The following is a 15,405-nucleotide window of genomic DNA, read 5'->3' on the forward strand; positions in this document are numbered from 1 at the left end:
CGATATGAATTTAATAAAAAAATAAATGATTAAAAAAAAAAGAATGTTTTTTTAGGGGGGCTAGTGAATTATGGTGTGGGTGATGTGAAATGTGAGCTTCAATCATATTCAAGTGCTTTTGGAGAGAAATGAGACTGAGTCAGTAGTAGAGAACTATAAAGGAGAGCTATGTGTGTCTCTGACTGCCCAGGTGATGGTCGTTGATGCTCATTACATCAAGGAAGGCAATTATGTTTCTGCACTGTCAAAAGTAATGCTACTTCTTTTGCAATGTAGTTAAATAAAAATGTTAAAAAAGCTTGGGGGAAAGATAAATTATATAAAATAAAATAAAACTGAAATCTTTCTGGAAATATTTTTTGTTTAAAATATCGTGAAAAATCGTATCGTAAACCTCATATCGTGATACGAATCATATCGTGAGTTGAGTGAATCGTTACATGCCTATATCATATCACATCACAACATATCATATCATATCATATCATATCATATCATATCATATCAAATCATATCATATATCAGTGTTGGCATAGATGCCCCACTCCACATCCATCCACACCATGCTATTTTGCCTGAAGTGGATTGCCAAGGTGTTTCTGAAGCATCCGTGCCTGTAGCGATGTGTCTCGGTGTGATGTGATGTGATGTGGTGTGTGTGTGCCTGCGTGCCTGTGTGTGTGCATGTGTGCGTGCGTGTCTACACATAAACACTATTGCGTACCTCAGTGATAAAAGCCTTGGCAGTAGCAGGGCTCATGAACAGCACGGCCCGGCGCAGCGTGTCTCTGTAGCGGTGCAGCTCCTCCACCCGCATGGTTCTGAACAGGCTGGTGATCATCATGTTGATGTTGGACTCCACCTTCTGCAGCGACACGTCCATTCCCTGCTGAGAGGTCCGGTCCAGGAAGTCTTCGATGCCACGGATATCTGGGAAGTAGACACAGGGATGTTACAGTTCACTGACTGGGGCTGGGGTGGGGAGTGGGTTGAGCTAGACAACGCTAATATTCATCGGCAGCTTAGTTGATTATATTATTCAGAACTTTGACATACTGTAACATACTGTATAGTTGCTGTCGGGCAGAAACCTTGTATGTCCATTGTCCAAAACTGTTACTTTTCAGTAGATGGGAGAAAATAAAAAGAACCTGCGGGTTCTGATGGATCAAATGTAATTATAATTTTGTCACAATCTCTTGTTAATACTTATCATTGGTTCAATATTTGTAGAAATCCACACTCCACAGACACACTTAACCACTATTCTCTTTCCAAAGAATTTCAAACAGCGAATATGATGATGTACAGTAGGTAATAAATAGTACTAAAAGTATGAAATTCTCTAGGATGGCAGGGGGACAGCTTGAGCTCAGAAACCCTGATTGGCCATTGTAGGGATAATGGATAATGCAACGTGCCAACCATGGCTCAGCACAGGCACTTACTTAGTGGCTTGCTGGTCATGAATCTCGAGGCCTTGCTGTTGGCATACCGGCCTTGTTTTCAAGCCATATAAAAAGTAATGTACTGCTGTATTGTTGAAAACATTGCACCTACAGTACACAAGATGTTGAGTGAACCCCTGAAATCCTGCCTCCAATAAATAATAAATGTGTAGCCTACATATATGCTCTTAAATTTAACCCTTGATTGTTTGCATACAATTTCAAAGCAACATGTGGTCAGATGCACTTATACACGTACAGTATCATGAAGCAGACCAGTAGTGGCAACCATGCCATTAGTATTAACCAGAATGTTATAGGACTACAGATATAGCTTACTGTTGGACTCCTGCAACCGTCAGGGCAAAGGTTTAATATTCCACTTTGATAAGATCGGTGGTGGTAGAGTACAAAGCAACCTTTTGCATCTGATATTGATGACAACGGAATGTGACTGTTCTCGACTGTAGTGTTGGCCCAATAAGCGGCTGGAAATTAACACAAAGTCAGGAGGTCAAATGCAGCCACACCGTGATTTATTCCCAAAAGAAGGTTACAGCATGGGAAATGGCATGGCACAAGCAGCAAACAAATAGGACATGTTGGTGTGCAGCTCCACCATGTCTTCTCACTGATCTATCACTGAGTGTGTGTGCTTCCTGGCATCCTTTTATAGGCAGCTGAAACAATCAGTGCAGACTCTACCATGTTACCAGTAACCGCAAACATGCAACACTTCTAAACCCCACATAACCCACATCACATAAGCCTATAAATCTATATCACTACACAGGTAAGTAAATATCAATTATGCCCACTATTGCAAGATAAACCACATATCCCATTAACATTAGCAGCTCCAATGCACATGTCATTTCACTGTGGTCCAGTCCAGACCCATATATGGTGCTCTGGTAGCCTGGGGATCACTAGATGGCAGTAATGCACCATAAACTGGTTGCCAACTGCCGTAAAACAAAAAGAAGAAGAAGAAGAAGAAGGGGAACAGAAGCAGTAAGTGTTCATTTACCCATACCACAGTCGCATGTTACATATTGTACTTATATTGCACATCATGACCAAACATCCCTCTGTTTCCCCAGGTGGTACTGTCCAATGCTGAGTGGCCATCCTATTCCTGCCTATAAACAACTCCCATGTTTTAATACTTTCAATAAACCAGTTCAACTCATGACTTTTCCTTTGTGTGCAAATACAAATGACTAAAGTGCATAATGCTGTGCAAATATAAATACTTCAAAAAACTGGTAGACCTAAAATATGTGTGTAAAATAAGCATACATGTGCCAAATATAAGTAACTGAGGACCACTTCGTTACATCGACTCAACGTGGAAACTGAACAACAAGGCAAGCACACTGAAAGCAGCAGCCTTGAGCCCCATGAGGCATTAGCCGGGGAAGTGCCTGTGTTGAGCTGTCAACTCAGTGCTGACCGAGTTGCATGCCGGTTTTAATTTATTTAGAAATTACACATTGTCAGTTTCAACATCCAGAGTTGACAACATCCACATTCTGTCGATAACACACAGTAAGACGCAAAAAGTGGCTTTTGGCGTCAGCATTTGAAGGCAATATTAATTATGAGTCTTGAAGATTAGAACAGGCTGCAGAGAAACACTGATCTCCATTCAAAACAAACCTCAAGACGCTAGTAACAGAGTTTATAATATCTGGGCTGTTCTGTTCTTAATGAGCTACACTAAAGGTCAAGGTAATCCTAATTAATGTACTAAGGTTGACGCAGTCCGCTAATGATGTGTGTGTGTGTGTGTGTGTGTGTGTGTGCGTGTGCCTGTGTGTGTGTGTGTGTGTGTGTGTGTGTGTGCGAGCGCGAGCGCGTGTGTGCACTCGCTCATGTGTTCATGCGTAATCATGTCAGTTGAGTGTGTGCGAGTATGTATAGGCACTTAATAGTCTATTTGATGGCAACAGATGACACTGTTGTCATTGTTAAGCAATTAAATAGATTGATTAGGGTTTGTCAAGGGCCAGGGCACTCACTGGGGCAATGCCATGACAATGTTGAACACAAAACTGGGGGGCTGTAATGACGTAAAAAGGAAAGACAGCCCAGAGGGATGAAAATGTACAGAAACATAATGCCAACAGCAGCAGTGTTGCACGGAGAGAAACAAACAAACAACAAATAAAATAAAAAGATAACATGTGATGCTGCTAAATATAACATTGTTAGACAGGTTATGGTTCAAAAGGTGAATGAGGTTCACCAAGAAACAGTGTGCGTGTGACACACTGTTTCTTGTGTGTGTGTGTGTGTGTGTGTGTGTGTGTGTGTGTGTGTGTGTGTGTGTGTGTGTGTGTGTGATGCCAAATCATTACCCTTTCCCAGATTGAAGAAATTAACAGGAAGTGCACAAACAGGAAATACACTGCAGACTCCAACACAACACAACAGAGAGCGCAACACAACAGCTTGTCTCTCACTCGCTATGCCTCTGTTCTTATTCAAAACTGCCTTGTAAACAGATTTGGGCACTGCCCAGCTGTCGTCCTCTGGACCTCTGGGCATGTGTGTGTGTGTGTGTGTGTGTGTGTGTGTGTGTGTGCGCGCGCGCGCTCGCTAATTTGAGCTGTTCATTAAATCTCTCACATTATGGGCCTATAAAGCCAGGGCATAATGTTCCTGTCCCCACATCACCTCTCTGCTCTGGTATTTAATGCTAACTTTACTTAACACAGCATGCTGCCGAGTTATAACGGTGTGACATATGTGTGTGTGTGTGTGTGTGTGTGTGTGTGTGTGTGTGTGTGTGTGTGTGTGTGTGTGTGTGTGTGTGCGTGCGCAGTCATGCACGTACGTGAAGGTGAAAAGCCGAAATGAGCAAGCAGAGATGATGAGATGGCATGTTAACAGAACGAGGCTACTTTCAATCTGTCCACAAGGCTCAAAACAGGATGAGTCTAATTACAATCAAAGTTATTGCAGCCACCCTCCACATCATCACTGACATTAGAGTAACGCGCAATGAACAACACCAGCTGTTAACTGCATGCACCCTATCATCCCTATTCTGGGCATTTCACAATATATGTATATTCGCAGACAATTTGCCAAAAAGAAACAAGCGGCAAATATACAGCTTTTTGGTGTGTTTCATTTTTGTGAACTTTTGTCTATTTTCCATGAACAGATTTGGTGTAAAGGGACAAAAGGAGTGAACCAAGTATAGGGCATAGAGATTTACAAAAATCAACCAATTATTTTAAGTCTAGAATCAAGCCACCCAGGATGCTGTGGAATCGTGACCATAAAACATTAGATTATGTGGGGGAAATATATATAATTACACCAATGTGTGAACTGAGCAGTGTGTGTGTGTGTGTGTGTGTGTGTGTGTGTGTTGGCTAAACAGACATACTGCAAGGACATACATGGAGACAGTGCCAGACATACATGGAGACATACATACAGTACATAGGGACACACATAGTTGTTCATTGGAGCGGTTAGGCACCGCTCAAAAGGAAAAAAGAAAAACAAATGGTATTTATTGTAACATAATTGTTCTGCCCTCGCTAAATGTTGCCCACATGAACGTATATTCAGACAGACAGTTAAACAAGTTCCTAATCAAGCTCCAAAGAACAGGCCGGTGTGCTGAGTTTAGTAGCTTTACTCGGGATAGTGTGAAACTGTAAAATGACAAAATGACAAAAACACAAATGTGAAATAATATGCTATACCAGGGGTGCCCAAAAGGTAGATCCTGATCTACCAGTAGATCACAAAGGCTGTGCAAGTAGATCACATGAGATGTCCCTAAATAATATTTCAATTAAATATATGAAAGACATCTGCCACTTGAATTAAATACAAGAAAACCCTACCTATTCCATTTCTCCCCCTCTATTTCCCATTCCAAGTGCATTTGTCATATACGGTATGTAATGCCAGCGCCGCTATTCTAAAGCACCCTCAGGTACAGTACATATTTAAACTATTTTCAGGTGGGTAGATCTTATTGAGCTGGTCATTTGGAAAGTAGCCCCTGTGCTATAAATAGTATGACCAATGAAACAACACAACACACAGACGGGAAATGCACAATTTCATAGTAAATGCGACTTGCAGTCGCAATCATCATCATCATCATGATTCACCCTGGATCCTGGATGACTTGATTCTAGTATTAAAATAATTGGCATAAATGTTTTTGGAAATCTCTAGGGAAAATGAATGGGGTCTGATGGTTGCCACTGCTACGGCACCGGGCAACGAAGCAAACGTAGATTAAACGCAGATGAACAGGTTTGGGGGCTTGCACACAAACACATGCATTGACATGCATGCACGGCCACGGACAATGCCGGATTTACAGTAGTAGGGGCACCTGGGCTGACATATACCGTACAACAATAATTGTGTACGCATTAAATGTGATAAGAAATCTAAATGTTTGTAATGCAATAAAGCACTCTATGAACTTAAATTAACTTATTTTTAAAGGTCAAATTTGAGCTCAACTTAAGTCCACCATTGTCTTGTTCACTCAACAACACTCATCACTTGTCTCACGCATACAGTACACTAGCACACACACTGTATATTTCTACTAGTGTAAGCAACTTCAGTGTTTCTTTGTTGAGGTTCTAGTGTATATTGTAAATCATTGTGAAGCACACCGTGTTAAGAATCAACGGTGCCAAGCTAGATCAACAATTTATAACAGTTGATTTATAACCTCTGCAGTGAGAAACCTTTGTAAATCACGGAATCAAAAGCCTTTGTCAACAAAGTGAGCGGTAAACCCAAGGAGCATCGCTGCTTGGGTTTACCGTTTTATTTCCGTGCTTGTTCTACAGATTAATTCTCGACTGTCCCATTTTCTCTTTTCATCCCCTGCACCATCAGTCTGTCTGTACGGCTGTCGATCTGCCTGCATTTCAGTTTTGTTTGCATTTCCGTTCTTCTCTCTTTTTTTGTATCTGGGGGAGGCAGGCAGGTGTATCTGTCTCCCTATACCCGTCCGTCCGTCTTTGTGTTTACCTGTTTGCCTGCTGATTGACTGAGGAGTTGGCATGGTTTTATTTGCCATGGTAAATCCTTTGGCCACCATGGCTCCTGGTGCTAATTGTACAGCATGTCTAATGCTTTATCAATGCTCGACAAACACCTGCTCCGTTAAATGACTGCAGGAAACAACTCCATATATCACAGACCATTCAATTTCAAGTTTAAACCAAGGAATGTTTAGTGTAACTAAATACATCTAACCTGTACAACATGAATTGATGAAATGTATACAATACATTACATGTGATAAGAAATCTAACTGTTTGTAATGCAATAATGCACCGATCTATGAACCTAACTTATGCATTATGGGTTTAACAGGTCAAATCTACATTATAACATTTCAGGGTGAATATCTTGACAGCATGAAATGTAATGGACAATAGGATGTCATAGAAAAGGAGACTTCACACACACAATTTCAAGAAAACTGTTCCAAAAGTGTACCCAAAACTGACACCATCCGCAACTGCGACATCCACAGTACTGTACATCAGCTTTTATAACCACCATTAAAGAGTAATGAAGTGAAGAGTAAGAGTGATTCTAAATCAAAAGAATCATCACATCCTTAGCTCATGATGTGGTTTAGTTCTAAAGGACCACCTCCAAAATACTGAGCGGGTTGACTGGCTGCTGGCTGCCCTCAATTAAGGAATTTCAACACCATGGAGACAAGAGGACTAGAGTGGGATGGTATCCTTGCACAGGCAAGCAGGCAGAAAGGAAGGGGGCCATCTGTTTGAGAAAACCTCATCTGGGAGATGGTGCCGGTCTATTAACACTATAAACACCTGCCATCTCAACAGTTTCTTTCCAAGAAACTATGGATGCCAATTTTGGTCAGTTCACTCTACTCAACCAGCTCTGCTGGTTGAGATTGTCTCCTACGACAATCAGGACAAATCCAGAACAAATCCAGCGGACGTGCATTGGACAAATGGGAAGTAGGCCAGTCAATCAAAGCTGAAAAGGGGTGTCGTTCAAGGTTTTTTATGATTCTTAGGGTCATCAAAATAATATATAAAAAATTGATTAGTATATTCATTTTGGATAAAATTCAGGCGTTGAACGTCGGGGTACCATTGAAAACTAGGGGTTATTCATAAATGTGATGAGGTCATCACATTTGGCCATTTTTTCAGCTTAAGTTTAGCTTAGGTCTTTCTTTCAGGGTCGTTTTGCAGTTGATTAATTATCCAATTTCGAGGGAATGTCAATATGAGCTTTCCAGTGTTCTGGTAGGTGATATTTGGGATTTCACAGGGATTCGGTAAGTCATTTAACCGTAGCTTCCTTATTGTTCCAAACTACTGAATGGCCTTATTTCACAGTGGAAACAGCAATAAGGTGTATTTCCTAGGGCATTCGCCTAGAACAGCGACAATGAGAAGCCATTCTACTATCATTTATGTGCGTGCGTGAGGATAATATGGGAAAAGACTTACTGCCCAATCTATTTAAAGGATCACCGTGCCTCCTTGCCCGATGTGAACCAGCCGACGGCGAGGCAGAGAGTGAGCTTTTATTAGCCGAAAAAACTATTCTCCGCAGCTGGCCGTGATTGCTTGGCGCGCGTGCTGGTGGCATCACGTCACTTTGCCTGAAGATATAATTATGTACGTATATGCCGCCGACTACCTGCCAGAGGGTGTGTCTCACCTGCCTGGGCGTCTCTCTTCCGTGAGTGTGGCTGGTTCACATGGCAACGCGCACCTTTTCAGGGGGTATTTTAGCGATATCCCACAATATATATATATATATTTTTCTTTTCTTTTTTTTGGTGCTGACCAAGCACCCCGTATTGATGTTTAGGTCAACAAAGTCACGCTTATAGGCAAGGTCATTCCACGTCAACTGCTTTAGCTCAGTTGACTGATGACTGGCTGACTGAAATGGACATCAAGAAGATGGTTGGCACTGTCTTGCTTGATTTTAGTGCTGCATCTGATCATAGATAATGGCATAATGATATCTAAACTAAGGAAATATGGATTTAGCAATATGGCACTTGATTGGATGGTGAGCTACTCATCGGAGAGATCACAGAGAGTGTTTTTTAATGGTAGCCTATCCGAATGCAAGTATAACTAGAACTGCACTCTGTCGAGTGCATACTTGCTTGTTGCACACTAGTGCGCACAAGTACTTTCGACCGCTACAAACTGTCAACCAATTACATATACATATACTATGTATATGTATATGTAATTTGTAAGTTGATTAGCGGTATACTGTGGTTACTTTGCGCCGTACGCACCGTCCCAGCCGTCCCGCCACTTTTGATGCGTATGCATCGTCCCAGCAAATTGTGCCTGATACGGCAGTGGTGCCAGATTACGTATACACAGGAGCATTACCTTTAATCCTCCCAACACTAAAACATATCGTCATTACGTCACCATCGAAAACCAATTACACTCTGGCATTTTTCCTTTAATCCACATATTTCTTACGTCATCATTGAGAGCTAGTTATACATATACTCTATATATATCTATATGTAATGACAATGCCCCTTCATTACATGAGTTAGTGAGTAATTTAAATCTGGATCTTGAGAGGGTATCTAACTGGGTGATGCCAAAACAAAAATTATTGTTTTTGGCAGCAGGCTTATGCTTATTGGTGACCCTCAGCTGCATCTATCAATGTCAGGTATACCAATAGAACAGGTTAAGAAAACTAAACTGCTTGGAGTTTTACTGGACAGTGAATTATCATGGTCGGACCATATTGATGGCATTGTAACTAAAATGGGTAGAGGTATAGCCATGGTCAAGAACTTGACATCCTCAGTCATGGGTCAAGTGAGTCATTGGTGTTTTGTCACCTTTATTATTGTCCGGTTGTATGGTCAGCGGCGACTCAAGCAGACCTGAACAAACTACAACTTGTTCAGAACCGAGCTGCTAGACTGGCACTTCATTGTTCTACTCGCACAAATATTGAATATATGCATAAACGCCTGTCCTCTGTTAAAAACAAACTCCATTGCAGTGTCCTCATGTTTGTTAGAAACATAATTTCTAATCAAACACCAGATTACTTATTCAAACAGTTATTAAAATCAAGTGACAGACATAATCATAACACCAGAATTGCCAGCCTCGGTCATTTAACACTCCCTGCTCCAAAAACGAACCTCCTTAAACGAACAGTTATGTATCGATCAATATAATTTTGGATCATGTAACCACCTCACATCAATATAACACAAAATAAATTATCTTTCAAATATGCTTTAAAGGAACATGTGTTACAGCTGACCACGTGACCATAATGTTATTATTATTATGTTGCATTTAATTTGATAGAATAAATTGTAATTATGTATTTTCATATATTTAATCTTGTTATTTCTTTTGTATGTATTTTATATGGACCCCATGAAGATTAGCTGTCGCCCGGCCCCCGGCGTCATTACTCTGAAATGTGAAGAAAGCTGAAAATGCATTGCATGATGCACTCAAAACAAACAAGAGCAAAAAAGGTACAATAGACCAGTTGGATGATAAACTTTTCTCTGCCCATTCCTACAGTGCCATCCATCTTCCAAACACTTCAGCTTTTCTCACAGAGAAAAGCTGTGAGCTAATGCATTGTAGCCGCTGACAGCACACAGGGCTTTCACCTGCGTGTTTCCCGGCTCTGCGCTACTGTGTGTTCAAAAACCTACCCTTGTCTTCTCACCTGCTTGCCTTCCCCTTTCCCCTGGCTTTCCTTTTGAAACATGGCCCTGTCTACCTGCTGCGAGCTTCCTCCTCCCCTCCTATATGCCCCATCTTTCAAACACTCCCTCTTTGGATATCTTCCCTTTCCTCTCTCGCCTGCTTGACTTGCAAAACCTCCCTCTGTTGTAAAACTATGCCTGCATCTCTGCATGTCACCCGGTACCCATCTCTTTCTGTACACCTGTCTCTTGTTTTGGCTTCTTTCCATCCTGCCTCCTCCACCCTGGCGCCCATCTGTCTCACCCGACCCGTCCGTAACCCACCAACCTGTCTTACCTCCTGCTCAACTCCCCTACTATTCCCTGTTGACTTCATCATAATATACCCTTTAAAGCTGCCGTCTGGGAGATTGTGTTGCCCATAAAAATGGTCTTACTTTGTAATTTTTGGTTTTTGATATTATGACTTGTACTACTTTATATCTTGCTTATATAATTGTGTAGTATAGGACATTAGTTTCGAGCAGCCAGATGGTCAGACATTTCTCTTACTTTGGATATGGTTTAGCGGCGCCAAGCTCTGTAGCTATGATTTGAGAGAAGAATGAAACTACTTATGAATTATGCTTTGTTCAGAGAATAAGAGACAAGTTGTTTACCACAAGGTATAATAGCATCTCTCACCCTCCGGTCTTTGTCGTGCTATGCTATGCGCCATGACATATTATAGAATTGAATCATCTGAGCTCACAATCAGATGGGTACACATCCTTTTCAATTTCACGTAGTGTATTTATCCTTCAGCAGAGCAGAATATGATCATTCCAATTTCCAACCCCACCATTACAGCTTTGTCCATGTCTCTGCAATTTACTTATTTTGCCAAAATATGATCTCGTTGTGAGGGACAGCTATTGTCAGTTATAACATAAAAAAGGAAAATAAAATGGTTCTCTCACTCTGTTCCTCCATGGCCTTTTACCACTTGTACACACACACACACACACACACACACACACACACATGTACACACACACACACACACACACACACACACACACACGTGTAGTCAGACAGAACAGCAACAAACATATAACTGCTTTGAAAACCATTGCTGTTATTATTAAATTATTTCTTGAAACTTGACCAGACACGTCACTAAGCGGAGATCTCTGTCTGGCTATGCAAAACCATTCTGCGTCAGTTCTTCTTATAGCCTATAGTAATAGTATCTTCTCCACCTGCTTTGAACGACCCCGCCCTCTCACTATTGTTGGTGGGAGCACTAGAGGGCGCTAGGTTTACTATAGTATATAGAGTTCATCCTCTGGGGTGCATGAAGGTGCCCAGCAAATTCCATAGAAATCCAGACAGTAGTTGTTCAGGACCTGCATTGCCATGCTTGGAGCCCTGCTGTTAAAAAGCTTTAAAGCCTTTTAGAGCCCTCCTCCATCCCATAGAACCTTCCCTGGTTCTCTTACTGTCCATTCACACACCCCTCTTTTATATTTCCAAATCTTTCTACACACCTGCTCTTTCTTACTGTCGCCTTCCCTATGGCGCTACCTTAGACCTTGATTTCCCCCCCCCCCTCTCTCTCTCTCTCTCTCTCCAGCCTTCCTTGGTAAACGTATAATTTCTCTGCACTCCACTCTGGGAGCTTCCCTATACCTCTCTCATGTACCAAGTTAAATCTTCATGTATTACATGCCGATCAGAGGGCTGCTGAATTTTAAATGGCAGGCCCAGATTCTTGCCCAGCATACCATGGTGATTTTACAGGTCCAAGTAGCCACCTGTAAAATTGCAGGACCACAATGTTGCGTGATGAAATAAAATCTAAGCAGTACAGCAATGTACAAAACAAAGATCTGTCCTTTTTTACAGTCACAGATTAAATTAACTCTCACACTGTAATATCATTGCTGTCGGGCAGGAATGTTGTGAACACCTGCTCCGAATCGAACCGAGGGGGTAGTGTAGCGACCCGGCCATAACTCGCTCAGAGGAGCGAGCTAGCTCTCTTAACATTACCTGTTGCATGCTGGACTGATGAGCTGACGATCCGGGTTAGATCCCAGCTCAAATCGCTATGATATGATGGATACACTGCCATTGAGTTATGGGTATACTGACTACAGGTTGGCCATAGCAAACCCTCAATATACTGTGTTCATCTCTGCAACGTCTCTACCTTCCTTTCAGAAGAGCACCTGCAGTGTGCATGTGAAGGCAGTTCCTTCACATGCACACAGCAGGTGGTCTTTTGCTCGACTTGAAAAATTGAGAGCCAACCTTGAAGTCGAGAGGTTGAGACACCCCACCCCCTCCCCCGGAAGAAAAAGTGTGGTAACTGCCTTTCCATCCTGCCTGCTCTCTCTCTCTCTCTCTCCCCCCTCTCCATTTGTGGTGTCCTGAGAGGACGACTCCCGATTGAAGGTTGTGTAACCTGTCTGCCACGGTGTCAGATGACCCTGCCAAATCTGCTATGCCTTCAGATCTACGTCCCCGACGCTTGCTTGCTTGTGTGTGTGTGTGTGTGTGTGTGTGTGTGTGTGTGTCATTGTCATCTAGCTCTAACTCAAATTTCTTAAAATAGTATTATATACTGTATTTTTGTATTATTATTTTTTATATTTATTACATTTTAATATAAAGTGTGTCTCAGTCTCCACCTCAGCTGTGGTACAGTGACCACACACTCTTTGTTCTGGAGGTAGATATAGGACCTCTTGTGTCATCCTTTCTCTATGGCCAGACTGTGGTCACTCATTCTGTATTTGGTCTGTCTCCGCTTTTTATCTTTGACCGAAAACAGACTCTGCCAGTTTATATTCATGTTTTAGGGCCAGATAGCAATTAAGTTTGTTTTGAGTTTTGGTTTGATTGGTCTAATGTTCCAGATAGGTGTCTTTTATTAGTTTACAAATTTGGTTGACTCTAATTAGTGGTTGCAAAGCAGTGCTGGTCTGAGGTTGAGGCTGGACACTGTTGTGAGTGATCAATAAGTCCAAGGACTAGTTGACAGAAGGGACTCTCTGGGGTTTCATGTCCTGGGATTGCAGGGCCTGGAATCACAGGCTGTCTTGGGGGCTTGATTTAAGGTGCAACCAAAATGTTAGGGTTCTTTTCCTAATGTTAAAGATGGAGTGCCAGGATTTTATATATTATTATAATATAAGGAGGAAGAACTTTTTCCAAAAAGTGTACAGTATTTGTTAAAATCATGCTTTTATGTGTCCCAGATTGAGGGTTTCAGCCTGATGGCTACAAAACAATGACTACAACATGACGTAGCGATATCACCGGCTATAAAGACTTACTTTCCAGCAGTGCCTATGGTAGTAGTACTCTACATTTCAAGTCCATACTGAGAACTCATAATGCCCAAACAGGTTATGGTTTCCTCATCCTCCATGTGAAAAAGGCTTATGGGTTTCCAAAGGCGTTTCATTTCTCATCTTACTTCCCCTACCCAACAGCATATCTTCTGGCCTCCATTGGTCCTCTGTGACAATCCCTGTTAGTCACACACCAGACACCACTCCATGTTGTTGGACTAATGCTATGAGTTAAGAAGAAGTGCTGATTGACTTTAAAGTCCCTGTCCACATGTCCCATGGTGTGGTTTAAGAACGCCGCCCCCCATTTTTATAATGCTCTATATATATTAATGCTTTGGAGATCTTTGCAGAATGCACACACACACACACACACACACACACACACACACACACACTCTCTCTCTCTCTCTCTCTCTCTCTCTCTCTCTCTCTCTAGCAGGGCTTTTAGACTCTCAGACTCGGTTATATAAAATCTTTAAAATTATATATTAAAGCCTCCATTGCAGGTTTCTGTTGTCTCCCTCTGCCTAGAGTGTTTTTGAAAGGTCTATATGGACATGTTAATGTACATTTGATATTTTATATAGAGTACATACCGTACCTTGTTAGTGATGCATTGACATTCATATTTTTATCTTGACATTGTATTTCACCAGACACTTCACAGTCTTCACAATGTAGGGAAAACTAAGGGCCGATTCATACTCCTATTTTACCGCTGTTTCGGCGCTGTAGTGCCGAAATTATTTCGGCTCGTCAGAAATTTTCAGTAGCACCGAAGAGCCGACTTTAGAACCAGAACCCCCCCAGAACATCAAATGACGTCACATTGTAGGCTCTACAGAGCTGAACCGACTTTTATTCGGCTCTAAAAAAGGAGTATGAATCCACCAACAGATGAAAGTCTGTTGGAGTATTTCACTTCCAACTCAACTCTAGTTGAACCCTCATTCAATGTTAACTATATGCTTGCATCTCATGGTTTACTAACAATAATAAACTTTATTTTTTATAGCACCTTTCATACATAAATGTAGCTCAAAGTGCTTCACAGGGCAAAAATAGAATACAATAAAACATAAGTAGTTAAAATGATAAAACAATGGCAAAGAACAAAATTGAATAGTTAAATCTGACTTGCCTAAACCTGCAGATAGAAACCCTGTTAATCAGAGACGAAATATGGCCAGCCTAATTAACAGTGGAGTGTGCCTTCTGCCTGCACTATTCATATGTTTAATTTGTCATTTTAATGCCAAAAGAAAAAGCTGTGATATACACACTATATCTCATTCTGACACGGCAATCCTATAGTATTATACTCAGTCCTGATGGTGGCGGTAACGTCACCATTATGCCGATTTTGACCAAATAGAGTGAATCTGGCGAAACCACTTCCGGTTTAACGAACAATAACATTCGGTAGTAGTTTTGGACTGTGCTGCACTGTCAGATGTCCGGGATGCTAAGCTATCATCATTGATTTTAATAACTAAGTCAAATTAAGCTCTAATCAAGCACCAAATATCACATTTTACGCAGTGATGCACATAAAGACCGCTCACGTGCGTGATCGACCGTGCACACACGGTTTTAGGTAGATTACATCAGCCGTTAGCCAAACAAGCTAAAAGTCGCTACATTTTCTTACGATTATAGGGAATTAAACGATTACGTCAATTACGGCACTGGCCATAAGGGATTTATCTCATCCACTGCCATTGATACATTTTGACTAGGGATGTACCGATGACACATTTTGGCGATTAATACCAGATAATAAATTGCTGTTATGGCCGATAACTGATATAAACCAATCAATCACACCCATGTGAAGTGAGGGGCACTCTTATCATCGTACATCATCTCATTCCGGCCAAAA

The 15,405-nt window shown here is 41.5% G+C and overlaps 1 protein-coding gene across 2 annotated transcripts in view; it reads right to left on the reverse strand.

Moving 5' to 3' along the window:
• Positions 1–15,405, reverse strand: part of grid2 (glutamate receptor, ionotropic, delta 2) — a 603,942-nt gene that overhangs the window by 229,297 nt on the left and 359,240 nt on the right. For both annotated transcript variants that reach the window (XM_080765357.1, XM_080765356.1), the window contains one exon: positions 725–930. In XM_080765357.1, coding sequence (XP_080621483.1) covers positions 725–930 — 206 coding nt within the window. The remainder of the gene's footprint in view (positions 1–724; positions 931–15,405) is intronic.

This window comes from Protomyctophum bolini, assembly GCF_963924005.1.
Source record: "Protomyctophum bolini genome assembly, chromosome: 6".
Lineage (NCBI taxonomy): Eukaryota > Metazoa > Chordata > Actinopteri > Myctophiformes > Myctophidae > Protomyctophum > Protomyctophum bolini.